The sequence below is a fragment of the Pteropus alecto genome, unplaced genomic scaffold, assembly GCF_000325575.1.
Source record: "Pteropus alecto unplaced genomic scaffold, ASM32557v1 scaffold251, whole genome shotgun sequence".
Taxonomy (NCBI): Eukaryota; Metazoa; Chordata; class Mammalia; order Chiroptera; family Pteropodidae; genus Pteropus; species Pteropus alecto.
The window spans coordinates 2000222-2022697 of NW_006431048.1; the positions used below are offsets into that span (position 1 = coordinate 2000222).

The window sequence follows — 22476 nt, forward strand, 5'->3', positions numbered from 1 at the left end:
AACTGCTTCTCTGTAATTTTCTACATTTGCAATAAATAGGCCATGAGAGAGTACATCGCTGGAGTATTTCCTGTGCCATCTCTGACTGGACCCTCAGGAGCACCAGGACCGAGCATGGGGGGAATTAGGTGGACTCCTAAAATGGAGGGACCCTCTAGATATGCCATAGAGGGAGACAAGTTCCCATGGAAATTTCCCTATAGTACTCCATAGACTTCCTTCTCCTGAAACACATTTGATTTTTTTCTTAAAGATTCCTGAGTTCTCACTTTAAGAATGTTTATGGTTCTGGGTAATGTAACATAGTAGAAGTCTTAAGCTACTAAGTTCTTGAGGGATCACATCTCATTTGAGTCTATTACAAGTCAAAGACTATCTCAATACGCAGAGAGTGTAAACCAAGGCTAAAATTAAGTCATTAATTTTTCAAACTCTTGTTTTTAAAATTCTTCTATTTGATTCTCAGACTCTAAGCCAAAACTGTTAGATAGAGACTTGCGGTGTCCTTCCCAAGTCACTTGGAAATCTAGGTGATGCTGATGACATGCAGGAGCTGAGAAGTAGCCACAGAGTAGTGCTGTGCCCGGTGACTAAATGACCACACTTTTTCCACTATGGGAGTTGTCTCTCTCCTGAGGAATAGAAGAACACAAAAAAGAAATCCAGTCAGCTGGACTCTACTGTCTATGCATACAATGCACAAAGGTGTGCTTGATTTTGGTGCAAATCTTAGGTGGGCAGTGGCTAGACAGCAGATCTGAATCTAAAAAATATTTCTTAACTCTTCATGAAGCCAGTCTCTCCACCTCTCCCGACCCCCACCCAGGGATAGGTTTCTCTTCTTTCCTACCTCTCTGGAGCCTCTCTCAAACATCTTTAATTTCTGAAATTTTCTTACAGTCTCATTCACTCTGCCTTTTGATTTTTAATATAGTCAAACCTCCCTTAGACTGAAAAAAAAGGTACCCTGTTCCATTCATCAGTCTATCGCTCTACCACCCGCTCATGAAGACATGGCCCAGTTCCTTTTGCTATTTTTATTCTCCTGAACTATTCTTTCTCAGCCCTCATCTAAAAAGTTTAGCTTCATACTTTAGTATTTCTCTTGTTTTTCGAAGTTCCCTAGTTACCTCTTCCTGATCAAACTCAGTGGCTTTGCTTCAGATGTTATTCCACTTGATCATTAGGCTGTTTCAACTTGCTCTATGAAGGCAAAGACTATGATTTATAGTTCTCATATTTCTCTAACTTTGTGTTGTACAGATTGTTTTATTTGAGTATCTATAGCTGTAGTCCATGAATGTGACCTTTCTTATCTTACCTGAAATGGCAACGTAAGGTATAATACCGAAACATACTGAGCAAAATGCATTATATATGTATGTATATTCATGTTATTACTTTAAAAATGTTTGTGTGTTTCCATTTTTATCAGGAAAGTGAGTTTATAGGGGACATGGTTTCTAATCAAAATGCTATAGGATGAATGCTCTCTGACACAAAGGAAAGCAACAAAATGGGGCAAAAAAAATCTTGTCCAGGGCTTGCTGAAGAAAAATCTGGACGTTATCAAGGAATAGACCTTTTATTGAAAGTAGACTATGAAGAATCCTGATCTAAAATGCATTATTTTAAGTTAAAGAGTCAAGAAAAAGGAAAAAAAAAATCTTGGATTCTCTACTGAAAGTTTGAGATTAGCCTGGAGAGGAAAGAATGCAGTAACCCAAGCTCAGAATAAACCAGAAATGCCTTGAGAAGCCTTTTCTGATAGAACGTTATTGGAAAGAAAAATAATTGATGTGAAGGAGGCCAGTAACACAGGGGCCACTCAGTCTGAAACGACTGGGATTTAAAGCTTGATGATACTGCTGCTTATATTGCTGAGTTGCAGCCTTTGGAGGAGTGAAAAGACCAGTAGACCTGAAATGAGAAGATCTCGGCTGGAGTCCTAGTTCTGGAGTCAGATGAGAGATGACTCAACATGACTTCCATCTTCTCATGCAGGGAATAGTTCTATTTTGCATGCCCATGAGATTATTTATATGGAAGCCCTTGTTAGTCAGTATCTATTTGTTAAACATTATTCTTGAAAGAGAAGGTTACATGTGAGCCAAAAGACTTTTTGATTAATTCATATTGCTCTGAATATTTAATAAAGTATTTCTAATAAGTATTTTGTAAAAAGCTATGGCAAAGTTATAACTGCTGAAAGCCCGATTTAAGAAAATAGTAATACATCTTCTATCAACTCAAGGAGTAAACAGAAACTTTAAGTTATACACAATTAAAGATCACCATCTAGTGGCCCAACTGTATTATAACTTCTAAAGTGAGCTGCAAGTTCCAAGGACTTCAGAGGCCACGTAGGTGTGTGGGAAGCATCCAGCCCCACTAAGGAGAGGAGCGAAGAATAGGACTTTGGCCCTGGAGAATTTGGCCCCACTAAAGGCACTCAAAATTCAAGTTACAAACAAAACACCGTGCCCTCCAGACCAAACAATTTTCCAAATCAAGTTTTGCTCTTTGGCCTGTGGTCATTCAGAATATGAATGGACAGTTGAATGTAATAAAGTAAAGTGATAGCTCTTTGAGAGATGAGCTCAGAGAGATCCAAAACAATGAAGGCTTTGAAAATGCTCTTGAGTGAAATTTTTGCATCTCATTAGTAACTTTACAACTGAAAATATGGTTTGCTTGTGGTAGAATTATTGGTGTGTACATTTCATGATAAAAGAAGTTGTGATACTTTCAGAGAATGAAGAAATAAAGTCACTAGAAAATATTATTGCCCCACATAATTCTCTTCTCTCTAATGAGGCAATAACTCGTTGAAAAGGGCACAGGTTTTAGAGTCAGAGAACTGTGTTCAAATACTGGCTTTGCCCCCTCATGGCTGTGTGACTTTGGCATGTTACAAACTCTCACAGGACTGTTGTAAGGATTAAATGAAAGAAACCTGGAAAGGGCTTACCCCTTTATCTGCAATATACTTGGTGTTCCTTTTGCCCCTCTCTCACTTACAAAAAACCACATAATTTCTTAAAAAGAAGAAAATAAAGAAGAAACTTAATTTAGAAGAAAATAGGGTTTAGATTTTTGGCCCCAAACTGGCTTTTAAATTACATTTTTCCATTAAAATGAAAATAAAAGACTGTTTAGTCACTATATGTAGGGTTAACTCGGAACATAGCCACTCCACATGCTCAGAAGATTGAGAGCTGCCCGGCCAGCAGCCAAGGAAGGCTGTACACTAAGAGCTTTCAGCAGTGCCTCCTCCCTTGGACATTTTCTGCCGCTCCCTTGGATGTTATCTGCTCCTGTAACCAAGCAGCACCTCTTGCTCCCATTCGCCTGAGGCTACTCCCCCAGTGGGATAACCCCTCCTTCTGCTTGTGGGCATAAAAAACTGCTTGCACTTGGTCAGCAGCAGTTTTTCTTCCTGCAGCTTTGAACAAACGGCCTGCTGCTGAAACTTCCCTGCCTCATGAGCAACCCTCTGGTCCTCCTGGTGGTTTTTCCAGAATATTAAAACCTATGTGCAAGTTCCTGGCCTGGGGCTCCTGCACTACACTGTATAATTAAACTAATAGCAGTTGTCCCAGCTCTAACCGATTCTGTGTTTTCTTTCAGGATGTAATTTTCTTATTGGTAACATGGAAGAAGGAGTTGTACCCACTGTAAAATGAAAATAATAGTACAAATCTCACAGTGTTGTAAGCATTAAATGAAATGTAGCATAAACGTCCATAGCTCAGTTCCACATAGTTAGGATACTACTAATTTTCATTATTAGTACTGGTCTTTGCCTCTCTTGGGACATCTGTGAGAACATGATGTAATATATATATTGACATTAATTATTTCAGAAATGCCGGAGGGTCTTTGTTACTTTCTTCGCAAATTCCTTTTGCACCAAGATTCTTTCCCAGAAAGACCAGCGCTGTAGCTCTCGTAAGGTGCCTATTCCTATACACACGCCATGCATGCATGTGACTGGTTTTCAAACAAATTACAGCAGAACCTGCATTTCCAAATGAGAGTTGTATCCTTCGAAGTGTGTGAGACTAAAATCTTGTTCCTATTAATATGCCTCTACTCTGGAAACTTCTCTTAGCTGACTAAATATCCTTTTATCTCATGAGAATCAAAACAGTAAAGGATTTTAGTCAAATAGAGAGATTTTTGTGGGTAGTTTATAAGTTGGTTCTGAAAGTAATTCATGAATATTTTTTCAGCAATGATGGAATAACTTTGCAAAGTGACATTAAAAGAATATCATCATTTGGGTACGTTAATTATAAAATGGTTTTTTAAAGTAACATCTTTATATTTTAAAATGGCCTATATTTGGAGGCCCGAAAGGCCTACATCCCTCTTTGTATCCCTTCAGGCTAGTAAGCTGACTCACATGTACCCATTGGCACCTTGCCTATTCACAGAATCCTAGTTTGGACCCATATTTGGGGTGTGTGCATGTGTGTGTGTGTGTATTAAATGATCCTTTCCAGGCGGGATCTCAGAGGACTTAATCCTTGAATGCAACAGGGCCTTTGTGCACTGACTCGCAGCACCCAGAAGTGGCATATACATCTCTGTCAGGCCACGTGTTCTAATTTGGGGTATGGAAATAATGGTTGCTAAGTAAAGCAAGACAGCTATGACAGGAAGTAAAACCTTAGCGGTCAAGACCAGCATTTAAGTCCTCGCTGCACTGCTCACTTTGTGCTTAATTATTCTGTGCCTCATTTCCACATCTGTGAAATGGGGGACCTGAAGTTGCAAAAGCACTTTGTAAGCATCCAGCACCTCCTCTGCCCTCTGCACTCACTAGGTCACTTCTAGCTCTGCAAGAGGTGTCTCACCAAGCTCACAGGACAAGCTGTGCAAAACAGAGAAGAGGTACCCTCAGCGGTGGGGTGTGAGGTGGCCTGTGTCAGCTGTGGCCAAGCCTCGCTGAAGGCTCCTTTCTGCCCATGCCCTACCCTCAGCAGGATGCCCCAGGCTCACCGAACGCCTCTCCACACTCCCTTTTTTCCTGCCATTCTTGCCTGGGATGACATCCAATGAGCGGTAGCTGGGTGGCTTCTCCTCAGGCCATTTCGGGGAGTGTGAGCGGTGGCGGTGGGGGCCCCCCCAGCCCCGGGGTTGCCTCTCCTTCTCCTCCTCAGAGCTCCAAGAACTGAGGCCTGACGGCAGGGGAGGGGAGTAGCTGCGGTGCCTACGCCGCTGGTGCCGCTGGACATTCTCTCGGGGGCTGGGCCGCCGGGGTCTGTCTGGGTGGTGGCTCCGGAGAGGGGCGTGGTTTGGCCGCCAGCGGTCCTCACTGGAGGAAAGGCCATCGCTGAGGCTGTCCCTGTCTGACCAGGGCATGGGTGACCTGTTCAGCTTGGAGCTGCGGTGCCTTCCACCCCGCAGCTGGTCCAGCTCCCTTCGCTCCAATGCCCAGCGCTTAGGCTCCTGGTCCTGGAGCTCCTGGTGGAAATCAAAGAGGTTGTGCTGCCTTCTCTCTTCCCTCACATCCCAGGGTACAGGGGAAACTGGGGTGAGCCACTGCTGTCGGGAGGAGTTGCTGGTCCTTCTCGAAGATGGCAGATCTCTGATCAGTGGGGGCAGGTGGATGATTCTGCGTTCTACGACCTCAGAGCCCAGGGAGGACAGCATGCTGAGGGGTTGGCCAGATATGGCTTTGAGGCCAGGAGGCAGAGGCTGGGCTGGGTTGAAGTTCTGCAGCTCTTTCTCCAAATACTCTAGGACACCGTTGGTGATGGGAGGGCGAGCAGTGGGCTGGGTAATTGGCATCTGTGGGAGGCTGGATCGCAGGGACAAATCTGAATGGAAACAAGGATAAGAACATGCACAACTACTGGCCCAAAACATGCTCCTCAGAATTGGGGCACTAAAATGCCACATCATTTAGCTTGCATCCATCCCCTCCCATCCTCTGTCATCAAGCTACTTCATGGTCATAAAGGCCCCAAGGCAGCCTGTGCTCATACCCTTGCCCTCTCCCGCCCTAAATTTCTGGCAAGGTTTACCTCGCTGCAGCAGTTGGTTCATTGGGTAAGATGAAAACTGGGAGCTCCTGTCCGCCCCCCAGTACAGGGGTTTTTCCATCATCTGAGGGCCTAGGGCCTGAGCCTGTTTCATGTAGCGGTGGCGGGCCAGGGCTGCAGGAGAAAAAGGAAAAATGCAGACCCTCAGCCGGGGCAAGGCTCACAACTCCCACTTCACTCGCCTCCACCCAGTGGCCTTGCCAAGAGGCCAGTTTCTTTTCTCAAAGTTAATTATGACCTATCTGGCATGAGAGTAAGAGTTAAAGGAGTATTGAATCAATTGTTCCTCTGAGAAGGAACTGGGAATAAATTCCCTCAGCAAGACTGCAACTCCCACACCCCAGGAATATATACTCTTAAAGCCTGACTTCCTAATCTTGAAAACGTTTCATCATCCTGCCCATTTCCAAGGTCACCTAAAATGTATAGGTAGATACCTGGATAATTAGCTGGCAATGAAACCTTGGGCCATAAGCCAACAAGGCCTTCAGCCACAGGCTGAATATAGAAGGTACAAGATACAAAGAGCTCACAGGAGGCTGTGAGTCAGGGGCTGCCCGGGAAGCTCAGGGCTGCCTGCTCAGAGTAGAAAAAGAAAAAGAGAAGGATGTAGATGCTGAGATCAAAGGGCAGAATAACTGGTAAAGAATGTTTCTAGCTGGTATGCCAGCCCAGGGTGGGCGAAAACCAGTGGGAGGAAGGCAAAAAGCTGAAGTGTATACGGTGGACACTTTGTACTCTTCTCTTCACCTTACTAAGTATTGGGGGTTTCCCTAAGTAGGGGGAATCTCTAAGGGGTGAGGTGGAGGCAGAGAAAAGGGAAGGGAAATACCGTTTCCTTTCAAGGCAAAGAAATAATATTTAAAAAGCAGCACAAGGGATCCATGGAAATGTCATTCTAGTCCCCTAGGTGCAGCTGGTCTGAAGCTCATAATCCACAGTGAGTGCAAGTTAAAAACAGGAGCATTGAGTTTTTGTTCATAAATTTCTATTTTGCGGTAATTGTGACTGAGTGCCACATGTCTCCCAAAGTCCCTGCCCACCCATGTGTGAAGGAAATGTACTTGTGTGTTTAAGTGCAGGAAGTGCCTGCCTCAGGCCCCAGGCCTGGCACTCTCACCTCCTCCTGGGTTCCCCAAGCCCTGTGGTCATCCCTAATGCAGCAGGCTCTGCCTGAGGCTTCCTCTTGCCACAGTAGGGGAGATCGGAGGCAGGCATTCTGGACCCAGCTGCACCGGGTGGGCCATTTGGTGAGGCCAACAGTTAAGGGACCATCTGGATGGCTACTCAATGTCTCCAGTGAGAAACAAACTTCCAGCGCAACAAGAAGTGGTTGTAGCAGACCCCCCAGTAGTTGTAGCTCCAGCCCTGACGGAGAGTCACAGCCCAGCCTGGAGGGATTCAGATGCAAACTTAAAGCAGCTCTCACAGGTGTCCTACCTTCATGCCAGCAAACAGCATTCCAGACCCTCCAAAGACAAGTCCACCAGCTCAGCACTTTCCACTCCCTCTTGCTAACAGATGCCTTCCGCAGCTCCCTATTCATGCCACCATCAGCATGCATGATGCCCTGCTTAAAATGTGCCAGTCACTTTATAGAAGCTAACTAGTCAGTAAAATCTCTCAATGAGGGAATCAGATGAGGAAGTTGGGCTCCAAGAGGTTACCTTCCCAGCCCACAGTCCCACAGCAGGTGACTGGCAGAGGCTGGGTGTGACCCTGTGTCTGCCTGAATGCCCAAGCCTGTGCTCCTTCTTCCAAACCACTGAGTCCACAGACTCCTTTATTTCTCTGAAGCAAAAAAACCCCCTTTCCCCAGCAGTACCTCCACACTTAATTGATCTCCAACTCAGTTCCACACCTTTCAAAACCCACTCGGATTAGTCTCTGCCTCCAAGGCCTAGTGACATCTGATTCCATTAGGAACAACTCTACCCATCCCCACCCCTCTGACTGAATCCTGACTTCCTCCAGAGGGTACTATCTCCCCTTTTGGCCACTTCCTTCCTCCTACTCTCCCATTTTAAGAGAAGGGAAAGGAAGAGTTGAGCTTACTACTTGCTCCCCAAATGACTTTTTAAATTAATAGGACCCCCTGCCCAATAACTCCCAAGAGACCCTTGCAGATCCTCCACAAGCTTTCCTGTTGAATTTTCACATACTCTAAGAGATTCAGCCACCTGCTCCTTTCCTAGCTGCTACAACCTCTCCCTTCCCCGATACACTGTGACTGATGAGATGTGAGTAGAAAAAGACAGCCTCTGAGCTTCCCCCAATCCTCCTGTCCCTAGAAATAGCCCCATGGGGATGTCTAGACTGTCAGGGTTTTCTGCTACTCACGTAATGGGGAATCAGACAGGCAATAAAACAAGAAACATGAAGAAAGTAACAAAGCTTCAAAAGACTCCTACTAAGTCACCTCTGAATCTCAATGGAGTAAAGTCTGCCTTGGTCACTTTTAATGAGCTGGTTAAAAATATAGATTCCTAGATACCACTCCCCAGAGACTCTCCTTCAGTCTAACGCAGGGCAAGAAAATTTGTGTTTTCAATGAGCTCTCTGATTCTAATGCACGGAGTCACACTGGAGTTGACTATTGAGGATCCTCAACAACCTTTTGAGAAATATGGTCCTTAGGGATAAGTTTCTTTAAAAAAAAGGGGGGGGGTGCTTTGAGAGTCAGATGGAGTTCAATTTGAATACCCGCATGTACCAGCTGTGTGATTTGAGTGAGTTTCCAGAGGGTCTGGGCTGAATCTCCTTATTTGTGAGCTGGGGATAATAATGCCTATTTCACAAGGTTCCTGAGGTTAAATGAGGTAACACAGATGAAATGCTTAATATGTGACAGTCAACGGATAGTGGCTCTCATTATTATAATAAATTGTTATAATAAGTCACTTCTTTTGCCTTAGATCCCATAGGAGACAAAAGTACATATTTAGAGACTAAACCACCAAAGGTACATTTATCTTCATTTCTAAGGAAGCTCAGGGCATATTCTTTAAGATGTCTTCTTCATGATAGAAACGACGCTCAATATCTCCCCTTCCTCCCGAGCCCTGCGCCTCCTGTCCCCTGCAGCCAGCATCATCTGTGGACATCATCTGTGGTGCCCCTGAAGATCTCCAACTGTACCTGCTCATAACTGCTTACCATGCCTTACCACCCCCACTCCATGCCTGCAGAACTCATTCTTTTCTCTCTTCTACCCACGGTCATGAAGTGCTTTTGCTATTTCCCATACTATCAGTCCACTCTGACTTGACCGGCCAGTCATTTCAGCAATGTGTTCAGGACCTTTCCAGAATCCCACGCCCTTTGAACTCTTACCATCTCAGCTTTAGGGAACCACCAGCAGATGCTTCCTGTCCCCACACTATCAGAGCTGACTATACTGTTGGGCATTTGACCTCAAATAACCCTCCTCCCAGTCTGACTTTCCCTGACTGATCTGTGGACCCTACTTCCCTCCTCCAGGACAGCAGTTTAAACATCCCCCATTTCTCATGTCTTCTCATACTCACGAACTTTCAGTTGATGATACCACTTTTGCTGAGGAAGAGGAACCAGCCTTAGGCATGGAATTAAGAGACCTAGGTCTAGTCCAGACCCTGCCACTGACTAACAAGCTGTGTGTACTGTGAGGAGTGTGGGGGGTGGGCACTGATCAGAGATTCTCAGTGTAGCCTGTGGCCTGCTGCAGGGTTTGCCGAGGGTTTCTGTGGGGAGGAGGGCCAGTAACTGATCTAGAGCTGAATGTTGTTTCTCCAATTCTCCCAGAAAAAAGAAGGCTCAGTTTCAATCACTTTCATCTTTAAGTTCTACTGTGGGTTGCTTACTAGCACTAAGTGATTTTCAAGAATCACTAAAATTTAGTATCATTTTCCTTTTGCTTCCCTCTGGTTCTCTATTAACTCTCATTAGAAAACGGGAGCAGGTGAGGGAGGCAGGCTGTGGTCAGAGAAATTCAAGAACCACTGACCTCATTCTTGAAGCTCCTTTCTGCGTCTACAATTTTGATTTGCTAAAATTGAGACAGGCCGATGTGAGCTCCCTCAGCTTCCTCCCTTATACTTTAATCATCTTCCACATTTTAATGACTTCCTCTCTCTTTAGAGGTAAGGCTGTTTTTCTTTTCCTTTCTAAAGGTAGTTCTTTCACTGTAAGCCTGATGTCACTCCCACTGGCTTCATCACTCTTCAGTGATCACCTCACTCCATAATGCTTCACTTTACTCATTTTCCATTGGCCTTGGTTCTCTGTCTACAAATATGCTTATTCTGGAAAACACATACACACATACACACACACACACACACACACACACACACACACACACACACACAACAGTCACATATACTCCCTTCCGCATCCAAGACCTTTTCTTAACAACTTCTGTCCCTTCCATGTAATCTCCTCTCGTCACCAAACTTCTCAGGACAGTATGCCCTAGTGACTCATTTTGAAAGTGACCTCATCTGTTCAAGTCTAAGGACTTTTAATTGTGGCCTGCACTTCTTTAGTTTACCTGTTCTTCCAAATGAACTCTAACCACTTAGGAGGAACTACTCTCCCCCAGAGCTTGTTTTTCAGCTGACTGACAGTGGATACATTTATCATCTGTGCAGCATTTGTCCCCAGTCCTGCCTGTTTTGAGTGTATCCCTGACGTAGAGATTCTCAGAAGGCATCTTGGGAGGGTTTTTCTCATCTCCTACTATATATTACTACTCCAGTAACAGTGACTTCTTCACGGCATTTCTCCAGAGGCCCCTTAAAATGGAGGGAACCCATGGCCCGGTGTTGAGTTCTCTGCTATTTTTCCTCTTTTTAATAAGTTCATTGGTATCTCAGCCAATCCCATCATAATCTACACATAGAGGTTGTGGCAGCCACTGCTGTGGGAAATTCAGGCTCTCATAAGTCAGACGAACATGGATTCAACACTGTACTGCCACTACTACTTACTAGCTATATGACCTCTCTGACCTTCAGTCTCCTCTTATTAAATAGTGATGATCCCTGCTTTCTAGGGTTGCGAAGATTCGATAGGGAAATATATGCAAAGGACCTATACATAGCAGACAGCCAATAACAGTTAGTTCTCTTTTCCTGTAAGACAGCAGCCTCGGAACACAGGCCTGAAACCAGACTCAGACCACTGACCTTCTTGGCATCGTAGATTAGGTTTTGTTTCTATCTTAGGCAATTCCTTATTTTTCCTTTAATTTTTTTTTCCTTTGAATGGACTAAAATGATTGTAGTGGTTATCTCTGGGTGCTAAGATTAATCTTTACATTTTCTCAAATTTTCTACAGTATAATACTTATATCATCAGAAAAAAAATGTGATTTTAAAAACACAAAAACCTTTTCCATTTAAAGAAGTTGATTCCACTCATCTATTTACTCACAAAAGATCTTTATAAATTAATTTATTATTCTTTTCCCTCCATCATGCATTCTGCAGCCAAATTATTTAGGGCATATCATGATTCTGTTTTAAAAGGTCAAATTTCAGCTCAAAGAAAGATCACATTAATATCAAGATCTTCTCCTCCCTCTCTTCCCCTGCTCTAAAACAGAGATTCTCAAAGTGTGGCCCCCAGACCAGAAGCCTCACATCACCTGGGAACTTTTGAAAAAATTCTCGGGCCTACCCAAGACCTATGAAATCAGAAACTCTGGAGGTGTGGCCAGCAATTAAGCTTTAACAAACCATCACGGTGATTCTTAAGGTTAAGAACCACTGCTCCAACTTCTCTCTCCTTTTACCTGCTCTTTTCAAGTCATCTCTAAGGAGCAGACTCCACTGCTACTTTTAAACCACTCCAGCCACCTCCTGTTCAAGCAAGGTAGATGCTAGGAGCACAGGCACATCAGGTCCACTGAGGAAATGCCATCAGTAGGCAGAGCCAGCTGAAGGAGACCTTAGGCAGGCTAGAATGAAGACAGGCAAAAGTCCTCCCACTTGACTATATAGCTCGCCCAAGTATAATTTTCTGGGTGGAGGCCAAAGCCCCTCAAGCCTGTGATGAGAGAAGGTAATGGAGGAGAACCTGGAAGAAGCCTGTGATGAGAGAAGGTAATGGAGGAGCACCAGGCTCCAATGCTTGTCCATCCCCTCTTACCTTCCTCAGGGCAGCAGCAATGGGTGGGACAGCAAGGGCAGCGGATATAGCAGCAGCAATACTGAGGACAGCACTGGCACCAGCATATTCCGATCAGCAGGAGCAGGAGGAGAGCTCCCAGAATTATGAAGATCACTGTCAGCCAGTCTGCAGGAGAGAAGCCGAGTAGGCGTTAAACTAAATATGCTCAGGCATACTTCCAGTTCTAACAATTTAGAGGTCTAATAAATATAGGTCTTGACCTACAGGTTAAGTTTGAGCAATACACTGGTGTTAAAAAAAAAAAAAAAAAAAAAAAAAAAAAAAAAAAAAAAAAAAAAAAAAAAAAAAAAGTTTAGCTTTGGTAAGGGAACTTCAGAGGTTGGAGATCCAAAAATAGCTTGGCCTTGCTTGTTTCTGTTTTTCCTCCCTTCTGTATGAAAAAAAGTGTCTTGGTGGGGTGGACAAATAGAAAGCTCCAGCAGTACTTACGCAAGACAATGAGTTTCACCTCCTTATCTGGGTCTCCTGATGTGTCCCCTGGCGCTTCAATGGTGCAGTAATATACTCCATGATCCCACCACATCACTTCATTAATCACGAGATCTGCTCCTGCAAGAAAGGTGGGAGAAAGGGCCACTAGTTAAAGGAGAGGACACTGGTTTCTGATCTATGGTTGCTTCAGGACCCTAGTTAGTATTGTCCTTTCCCATCCTAAGAGGTCCCTGTGTAGTTCAAAGAAAGGCTCAATTCCTTCTTTTTGAGACCTTCCTCCTCCAAATGGTATAATGGTGGTAAAACTGATCATTCATTGAGCCCTACTACATATCTGGAAAGGATTTTGAATTCATCATGTCACTTAATTCCCATCATAACTCTCTAAGTGGGTGAGGCAGATATTACCAGTTGTTTCCCAGTATCTAATCTCCCTTTCTCTCAGTCATAGAATTTTTGGTCATGTATGTGGCCATCCAGAATAAAATCAATATTTCCCATTCTCTCTTACAGATGGATATGAACATGTAACTCAGTTCTGGTGGATAGAACATAAGCAGTTGTGTCAATGATGACTCTGAGGAACTTTATTAAAAACAGTTTGGCAACACCTTTGCCCTTTTGTTTTTCATCTCTTCTTCTGCTCTTATCTGGACAGAAAACGTGATGGCTGTCATCTCAGACCACGAGGAAGAAGATGACATTCTTAGTGAGCAGGAAGGATCCTGGGTTCCCTAGGAGTTAATGGAATAGAGCCACCACACTTGTCCTGGACTGTCTACCTTCAAATTTATACCCGAGAAGAAATAAACTTCTTTATTGTTTAAGTCACTAATATTGTAGGCCTTCGCTTACACGCAATCAAACTTAATCCCGACATGGTGGGTACAATTATTAGCCACATTTCAGATGAAGAAATCAAGAGACTAAGCAGGCCTTAGCCTTTTCCAGGATGCTCAGAAACTGGCCTAACTACAGAGCGAGAATACTTAGCAGAGGTAGGTTCAAACCCATGTCTCTCTGTCTCAATGCTGGTGCTCTTAACCACTAAGCTCTAATGTCCTCTCCAAACTGGGTGAAAAATGCCACAGCCTGGGCCCCTCACCATCTCTGAACAGATACCTCTGGACCTTGAAGGGATAGGTTATGAGATGAACTTGAATAAATAGGGACGAAATGCCAATATTTGAAGAGTAAATGTCACTCAAGAAAAAAATTCAGTTCTTGTGAAAACCAGTGGTGTGTGACTCTGTTAAGATAGATGAATAATATGTTCAATTTCAGGAAATGCAGGAAAGTCTCACTGAAGACCTTTTATGGGTCCAGCACTATATCAGACACTGTGGGAGATATGAAGAGAAATAAGATCCATCTCTGTCCTGAAAGGGCTTAAAGTCCAGTCAGAGCATCAGGGCAGCTTCCACATCCCTACTATTTTATCCACAGTAAGTGCCAGAAGACATCTTCTAATTCTTAAAGAACTTAGCATTATAGACTTGCAGCTCTTTTTTTTTCTTTAATTTTCATTTTATTAAAGTATAGTTGGCATATAATATGTATTAGTTTCAGGTGCACAATACAGTGATTCAACCTTTATATACCTTACAGAGTGATCACCATGATAAGTCTAGTAACCGTTATCTGTATATCTGTAATTCTTTATTATTTGTTAAGAAAATTCTTATTGAGGAAATGAAACAAAAATGTGAGGTCACATGTTTCCTTCTCTTTTACGTCAATCCCTATGATTTTTTTCCTACCCATGATTTTCCAAACCCACTACCTTTTCCCAGAAACAGCTTACCACATACTTGGAAGAATGGTGAAAATGCTTTGGGGGAAATTCCCCCGCAAAGGTTAATGTGTCTTATAAATCTGCCTCAATCCTCACTGGAGATGTCTCCATAAGGATGTTAGAGTAAGGAAGGCATTCAAATATGTTAACATTTTAAATAATCCAAGAACTGATTTGAGAGGGTCATCTCAGAGGATGCAAACATGGGCATAAAAGTGTCAGAAACAAGGGCTCCAGGAAGTTACAAGGGTAGAAGTAGAAATAAAAACCAAGGGGAAATACCACTTTCTCATGGGAGTAAGAAAGAGGCAGAGTCTGACCCAATGTGGTTAGGAGTAGATATGGCAGACGGCGCTGCTCAAAATTAGGAAAAAAGACAGAAAAGCAGGGACTATCACCTCTGGGAATATTCATTCTTCAAAAACTGTAAAGGAGACTTGCTAATTAAAGAGACTTTAAATTCTGGAGTCAGATCAGAGCTAATTCTGTGGGATCCGGAGGAAATAGAGCCACCTGAATCTTTAAGGATGCTCCTAGAGACGGGAAAAGGACAGTGTTCCCTAAGGCCAGGAGTTTAAGCACTGCTTGGGGGAAATCAGAGGTTCATGTAAAAGAATGAGACTTAAGTATTACAAAGTATTAGATACAAAGTTGGAAGCAGTTGTTAAACTGGCCCTCTTTAAATGACCTATCTTGAAATGGTCATAGAATAGTCACCTCTGTCTTCACACTGTTGCTATGAGTTCCCTGGGTGGCCTGCTGGATGTATTCCCCACCCCCTTTTTTTTCTTTTTAACCAGTAAATGTTTATTTAACACAGCACACAAAGCTCATTGAAGCAGGCTCTGAATTCTGTGCCAATAACCCATCACACTAATCCTGGATTATGAGACTGAAATTTGAGGTGCTAACCCATCCATTCAAAAGTATGTCGAGTGATAATAACTAAAGTTCCCTGCACACTTATTGTTTGCTAAGTGCTTTATACATACCATCTCAATTATTCTTGACAACTCTCTAGAAGATAAGTACTATGACAAGTTCCATTTTACAGAAATTGAGGCTAAAAAACTGCCCAAATTTACACACCCTATAAGTGCAAAGTGAGGACTCACGCCGGAGTCTGACTGCCGATTGAGGGCTCAAACCATCACTCCCTGTACTAGGCACAAAGAATAGATACACTTTAGACATAGTTTTCAGATGTCACATTTGATATTCATGTCAGTGTAGGGGCAGAGACCATTATGCCCATGTTTCTGATGAAGCAAGAGAACCCAGAGAAAATATCTGCCACTGGTCACTGAGTCAGCAAGTAGAAGTAAGGGATACTCGGCCAGGTCTTTTGATTCTAAGCCCAACGTTCTTTTGTGTACCAGTGAAGGGTGATGATCTCAAGGCGGCCATCTATTTGGAAGCCTCTATTTTCTTAGATATGTACAACAGGCTTGGCCAGAGAGACACTCAGGAGCCTGGGGTTCTAGCAGGTCCTGAGAGCAATGCATGGAAGAGATCAAAGGAGCCTGATCCACACCTTAGCCCCCAATCTTAGGGATGTGAAGGAAACTACCTAGTCCCAGACCTTTAGCCAAAGCTGTAGGACATCCTCTCATCCAGAGACCAACTTTCAGGGAAGTGACTTCAGACGTTGTAGCACATTCTGTGTGTCTGGCACTTTCCTCAAAAACAGCAGGGACCAAGTAGACCATCAGACAGAAAATAAATAAATAAATAAATAAAGGGGAAATCCCCACAATGACTCAGCCTTCCAGGCCTGGTGTCTACCTCTTGCCACCCTTGGTTCCCTGCCACCTCCCCACTCACGGTTCTGGATGGTGATCTTGCGCTGCTGGTAATCCGCCCCCAGCACGGGCTCATTCTGCCCCCGCCTCTGGGCCACGATACGAACCTCCCGCTGGCTGTCATTGCAGTCATTAGACGGGTCCTGGCCCAGAGATAAAGCTGCCTGGTATGCTGAGGAAAGAGGACACACCCAAGTCACACAGCAATGGGGAAGTCCCAAGAAGAAAGGTGCCCTTACTGTTCCCTGGAGCAGTGAAGCTTTTCAATTTCTCCTGAGCTGAAGCATCTCCTGAGAATCTGATTCTGTAGGTCTGGAGTGAGAAGCAGGGATTCTACAGTTCTGATGTGCTCCCAGGTGATACTAATGAACCACACTGTGAGCAGTGAGACTCCAGATCCCTCCTGAAAGGCCATTTTTTTCCAAATCCTGGTTGCATCCGTCTCCCATCCCAATTTCCTTTATCTTGTTTTCAGTCATCCCAGACTCTGCTTCCATAGGGTTCATCCACCTGCCCTTGTAAAGTTTGAGAGCTGTTAAATCTGCTGGGGCAAATGCCTACTACCCTAGTCTCCCAACTTCCCACTTAACTTGAGCATTTTAAGAGTAGCCCCCAGGAGACGATGCCTTGATTTAGAGAGGGGTCTTTTGAGAACAGCAGCAGGCTCTGTGGACAGTTATGTTTTGGGGTTCAGACTGTCAGACATTAGTGAAGGCTACAAGAAGTAAAGCTGATGCCTCCCTCTCTTTTTCCTCACCTTAAGAATCTCACTTCCTGCCTACAAACAGTGTTTACTTCTATTCCCCAAGTTTCCACAAGTTTAATTGTCCCAGGCTGATGGCAAGGATCAAGGTTCTTTCATTCCTTGAGAGAGGCAGAGGTGGGCAGTTAGGAAAAGCTTTGATTCCCGACAGCAGAACTCACATGAGTGAGGCAGCTGTTACTGAGAGATGGGACTTGGCTTAACCAGGGGAGAGTTCTGCAGTTCTAAGAGGTGTCCAACAATGAATGTGCTCCCTGGGGGCCGTGAGCTCTCCATTACCGAGTGATTAGACAGCAGAGGAATCACTGTCCACCAGGAAGGCTGGCCAGAGAAAGGAACTTGTAATGGGTGGGAGGTTCACAAATGACCATTCCTCATGCATCCTGCAGGGTGTAGGGGTCTTCTTGTGTGGATTCTAAGGGTGGGGTGATGGGAGGTAGATCTGCATCCTCATCTCAGTGTGCTGGCTTGCAACCAGGAATGTACTAGGAGGCAGGACTTGTTCTGCCTTTTACTTAATGTCTGAGCTGCCTTAAATCTTTTTAGAACAAGGTGGGACATAAATTTTAAAATAAACAAAATAGTACATGACCTTCAACAAGGTCATCTTGTTGAAGTACATCTGCTTGGGCTCAGTTTGTTTATCTATAAAATGAGGGGAAGAGATTAAGTGATCTTTGTGGCTTCTTCTCACTTACAAGGATTTGTGATTCTAAATAATTTCTACACCCTAATGGCACTATGTCACAAAGGGACCCAGGCAGACCCAGAATGGGGAGAGCACTCACATGCAGAGTAGTAGTCAAAGATGGGGTCCTTGCAGAAGGACTTGAAGCGCCATGTCACGACCACATCCTGAAGCTGGGCAGAGGTGGTGTAGTCACATTTGAGGACGACAGAGGCAAACAGGGTGACATAGCGCTCCGTGTGCTGGACTGTCACCAGCAAGGACAGGCACCCTGCAGCCAAGAGCAGGAGACAATGCTGAAGGCAAACCAGTTCTCTGCGAGGTGACCCATTTCTGTTCATGGGGTAATAAAAGCAATGCAAATGAGCAAACACACTGCCTGACTACTTGGGAGCTCACAGGCAGACTGCCAATTCTTACTTGGCCTGGGTAGCGTGTGAGGCGGAGACTGCACAAACAATGGGAAGATAGTGAAGAAAAGAAAAAGATCAAGGACAACTCCCAAGTTGCTCATAGTCCATCAACAGTGGACAATGCATGCAACAATAATGAAATAACATTAAAATAAGGCCATATTAGCACTGGAGTAACCTTGCTAATACAGATTTTTTTTCCCCACATATCTTTCTTTTTACAATGTTCTCCCATTTCCCTAAGGATAAACTTCAACCCCCACAACCAGGTCTATGAGACCAGTCACATCTGACTTCAGCCTTTCTCTACTGCTGCCTCATTTCTCTTCACACTCTACCTTACACTCAGAGCGTTAGCCACTCTGAACTTTCTTTGGTCCTTTCCATGCTAGGATTGCTGTCTTCACCAAATATTCCTAAATGTGAATCTCTTGGCTGGAGCACTCTTCTTTATCACTGGCCACCATTCTGCTCCCTTCACTAAGCTAATTACTATTTATTCCTTAGGTCTTCAGCTGCATCCTCAGTTCCTCAAGAAGTCTTCCCTGACTGCTCGTCTGGGAGACGGGCCTACCTTTGTTTTCTCAAAGTGCCTCATCTTACCCTCAGGAAGCACTTTTCACACTTCTTGGTGAAGGCCTATTTACTGTAGGCTCTGAGAAGGCAGACTGAGTTTGTCTCTAACTCACTGTTCAAACACAAGCTCCTCATACTGTGCTGTCACCTCCTTGGCACCCAATAAATGTTTGTTGAATAAAGGATGAAATGAAAGACCAAGAATGCATTAACCAGTGGATACTGGCAGTACATGTCAACATAAGCATAAAGTAAATAAAACAAAAATGATCAGATCGTGACACATTTTATCAGGAAAGATGCGAAGGAATTAAATTTTTCTTTTTTTCATTTTAGAAACTTCCTCCCTTTACTCTCCAAATCTACATACTCCAGATCTACCTTGATGAGGAACCAGGTGGAACAGAAATACCAGGTGGGACTCTGGCACTGTCATAGGGCCACACATAATTGGTGTCTTGTAATGTTCCTATGTTAATGTGGTTTCTAGGCTGGGTTATAGGGGATCTTCTCATAGGAGGGTTAGCATAGAGCAGAATACTCATGCTTGAGCTTACACCAGAAAGACTTGTGACAGCCCAGATGGATGTCAGCAGAAGTTTCGGATTAGGTAGTACTTGGGTGGGGCCCCCAAACTTACATTTCTAACAAATTTCCGGGAGATGCAGATGTTACTGCTCTGGGCACCACACTTTGAGAGACATTGATCTAGACCAGATTTAAAATAACAGAGAGAGTTTATGTAACTCTCTTCCTCTTATTATAAGGGCCAAGGAGAAAGTGGTTCGAGCTGGGGTTATCGGGCAAAATTGCTTTCATTTTGACTGAGTCATTCCCACGAACAAAACAAATATAGTCACCCCCTTACAGAGCAGCTGGGTGGGCCTGTTTCGATGGCTGGTGCTACATGCTTCTGGGTTCTGCCTCACCTTCTGGACACAGGCCTGGACACTGGGTATATTGAGTGCAAGTTGGCTTTAGGCTACCAGTATCTCCTACAGAATTTCAAATAATGAAAGCAAATTGGCTCATTATCCATGGAGAGAGAACAGAATGCTGTTCAGGATAGGCTCTGGCCCCCAGAAATGACCTGAGCCATCTCTAGGGCTGGGCTGTAATGAGGATTTGCCTGTGACAGCCATGCTGGAAAGAGGGTCTGCAGAAGTGCAGGAAAGACCTGTGGGTGGGGAAGGCTTCATGAAGGAAGAGATTTAAGTTAGATTCTAAGACTCAGGAAGAATTAAGATTACACATGAGAAATAGAGATCAGGAAGAGAAACTAATTGTTTTGGGACAGAAAAAGAAGTGCACAAAGTCCCTGAGCAGGAAGGGACAATTACTTGGAGAACCCGGCTGCCATCTCTGGCTTTATAGGAGACAGAGGAGATAAATAAGGAAGGGCTGGTGGTGGTGACTGGGAGTTGGGGCGATGGAGGAGAATCTATATCACACTCCAATGTCTATTTCTACTTAATGGATAATTACTGAACACTTTTCTGAAGGAGAATAAATGGGATAAAAATGTTTTTAGGAAGATGGATAACTTCTTTATTCAGCTATGAATGGAAAAAGAACATCATTTTGAAAATAAGCCTTCAGTAGTTTGGGGAAAATAGCTGCTGTCTCTACCAGCTGTAGGATTCCTGGAAATCAGTATAATCCACATGGAAGAGCCAGTGACCAGCATCTCAAACTTAACATGGATTATATTGTAAACTGCTTTTTTATGTTTGTTCCCCCACCCTCACCACCCATTTGTTTTTTTTTTTTTCCAGAACTCACCTGATATAGATATTGGAGTTCCCCAACACAGCTTTAACTGAACAGTTGAAGAAACTACAGGTAAAATTTTGACAATGAATTTGTCAACACTAGCTTATTTTGTACAATAACACATATGGATTGAAATAGAAAAACACTGATTTGTGGTCTAAACAAAATCCTAGGGTCACATAGCACTTTCGAATGTTTTCTTTTAGACACTAAATATGATCCCTGGGAAATGAAAAGCTAAGCCTATTTCATACACAGTGAATCTGAGATTAAAAAGGTAAGTGGCTTATCTGTGGTCATTCACTTTGTAAGAGAATATGAGTCAAGATTATTCTCCTGAGCAGTGCCCTTGTCACTCTGCCTGGCTATTCTTTAAATAAAGGAAGATATTTGGTATTCATTAGCTTGCAAATAATTAGAACATGGGGCCAGGCTACATGAACAATAATTAATATACAATTGGAAGCAGTCATTCTGATACCATAATTAGTAACCAATATGTTTTTTATTTTGCTGAATGGTAATTCAATATAAATAGCAGTTTATCCAAAAGACTCCAGACAACATTATTTGCATAGAGGTGGGACATTTGGAAGTAGGTAGGGTGGGTTTGCTGGGAGTCACAGGAGGGAATTTGATTAGGGCCAGAAATTGCTCTGGGGTAGCTTTGAAGATTGCTGAATCTGACATTCCAAGGGAGGACATGAGGACAAGGGTGATCACTTTCATTACCAAAGCCACATTCAGCAATCCATCCATGAATGCTCTTATTGTGGGCAAACCACACCTAGGGTCACACAACTCACCTTTACCAATGTCAGCACTGGCTTTGCTGCATGGGCAATACTCTTTTATCCCCTCTTCGATTTCATCTCTTATGTAAATTTCAAGCCTTAAACTATGCTAGATTCCCAGATTTTCTATTATTATTAAATTTATTGGGGTGACATTGGTTAATAAAATTAAATAGGTTTCAAGTGTACAATTCAATAACACATCATATGTATATTGCATTGTGTATTCATCACTCAAAGTCAAATCTCCTTCCATTACTATACATTTGATCCCCTTTACCCATATCTACCCTCCCCCCCACCACCTTTCCCTCTGGTAACCATTAAACTCTTGTCCGTGTCTATGAGTGTTTGTCCTGTTCATTTGTTGCATTCAGTTTCATTGATCTCACCTGCACTCCCTCCAGGGGTCTGCCAGCCCCATAGCATCCTGTACAGTTGCCAGACCTTCACTCTCTGCCCACACTACCTTCACACACAGAAAGTGGGGAAGGGTCCCAGGACAAAAGGTACTGAGCAACTAGCAAACCTTTCTCTCTTCTCAGTTGTTGCAGGGGTTTCTCAGCATCTACTGTACGAGGGGCAAGGTACATAATATTGTCTCTAGTCCTCACAAACCCCCTAGAGTGGGATCAGCCCTGTTCATCTCTGTGGGCCAAAGTTCAGACAATAAGCCAAGCCTTCTCAGCCTCAGGATTTGAACTTGGGTCTTGTTGACACCAAAACCCAATCTTTCTCAAGTGGGCAAGTTTGATTTTCTAAGTGAAAGTCAGACACTGAACTCTCGAAAAGTGGGAGGATTCTTCAGATCGACAGGAGGAGAAAGGAAGTAGCAAGTCCATTTCAAAGGCAAAAACCTCCCATCTTTCTTTTACTCGAGCCTGTTACTTCTCTGTAAAACTAAACCACATTGGGCATGCACGCTACTAAGCAGATAAAGTTTTCAAGAAGAGGCCAAAGGCAGCAAAATCTGGGCTGAAAATATGAACAGATTCAAAAAGGTAAATGTCCTGTTTATAGACTGCATCTTTGCTCTTTTAAACTTGAGTTTTCAAATTCATAAATTTCCTTTCTATTCTTAAATTTCCTAATTTCCTAGCTATCTATCATTTTCTCTTGAAAACTGTAATTCTTGAAGCTGACTTTCTGAGTTCAGATTCTGCGTCCACTCAACCATCAGCTAAAAGACCTAGCAAGTTATTTCCAAACTCCA

General features: G+C 43.6%; 1 protein-coding gene across 1 annotated transcript; it reads right to left on the reverse strand.

The window, feature by feature from the left end:
* Positions 1-590: 590 nt before the first annotated feature.
* ILDR1 (immunoglobulin like domain containing receptor 1) lies at positions 591-18048 on the reverse strand. The gene is made up of 7 exons (XM_006905593.1): positions 17808-18048; positions 16279-16428; positions 12657-12776; positions 12186-12332; positions 6036-6167; positions 5008-5828; positions 591-632 (listed from the first exon to the last, which is right to left on the reverse strand). Exons 1-7 carry the CDS (start codon positions 18046-18048, stop codon positions 591-593), a joined length of 1653 nt encoding a protein of 550 aa, XP_006905655.1.
* Between the last annotated feature and the right edge of the window lie 4428 nt (positions 18049-22476).

Coding starts and splice junctions, on each gene's coding strand:
- ILDR1 (XM_006905593.1), bottom strand. CDS start 18,048: ATGAACAGAAATGGGTCACCTCGCAGAGAACTGGTTTGCCTTCAGCAT. Junction 16,429..17,807: donor CTTTGACTACTACTCTGCAT/GTGAGTGCTCTC, acceptor CTCTTTCCTCAG/CATACCAGGCAGCTTTATCT. Junction 12,777..16,278: donor CAAGATCACCATCCAGAACC/GTGAGTGGGGAG, acceptor CCTTTCTTGCAG/GAGCAGATCTCGTGATTAAT.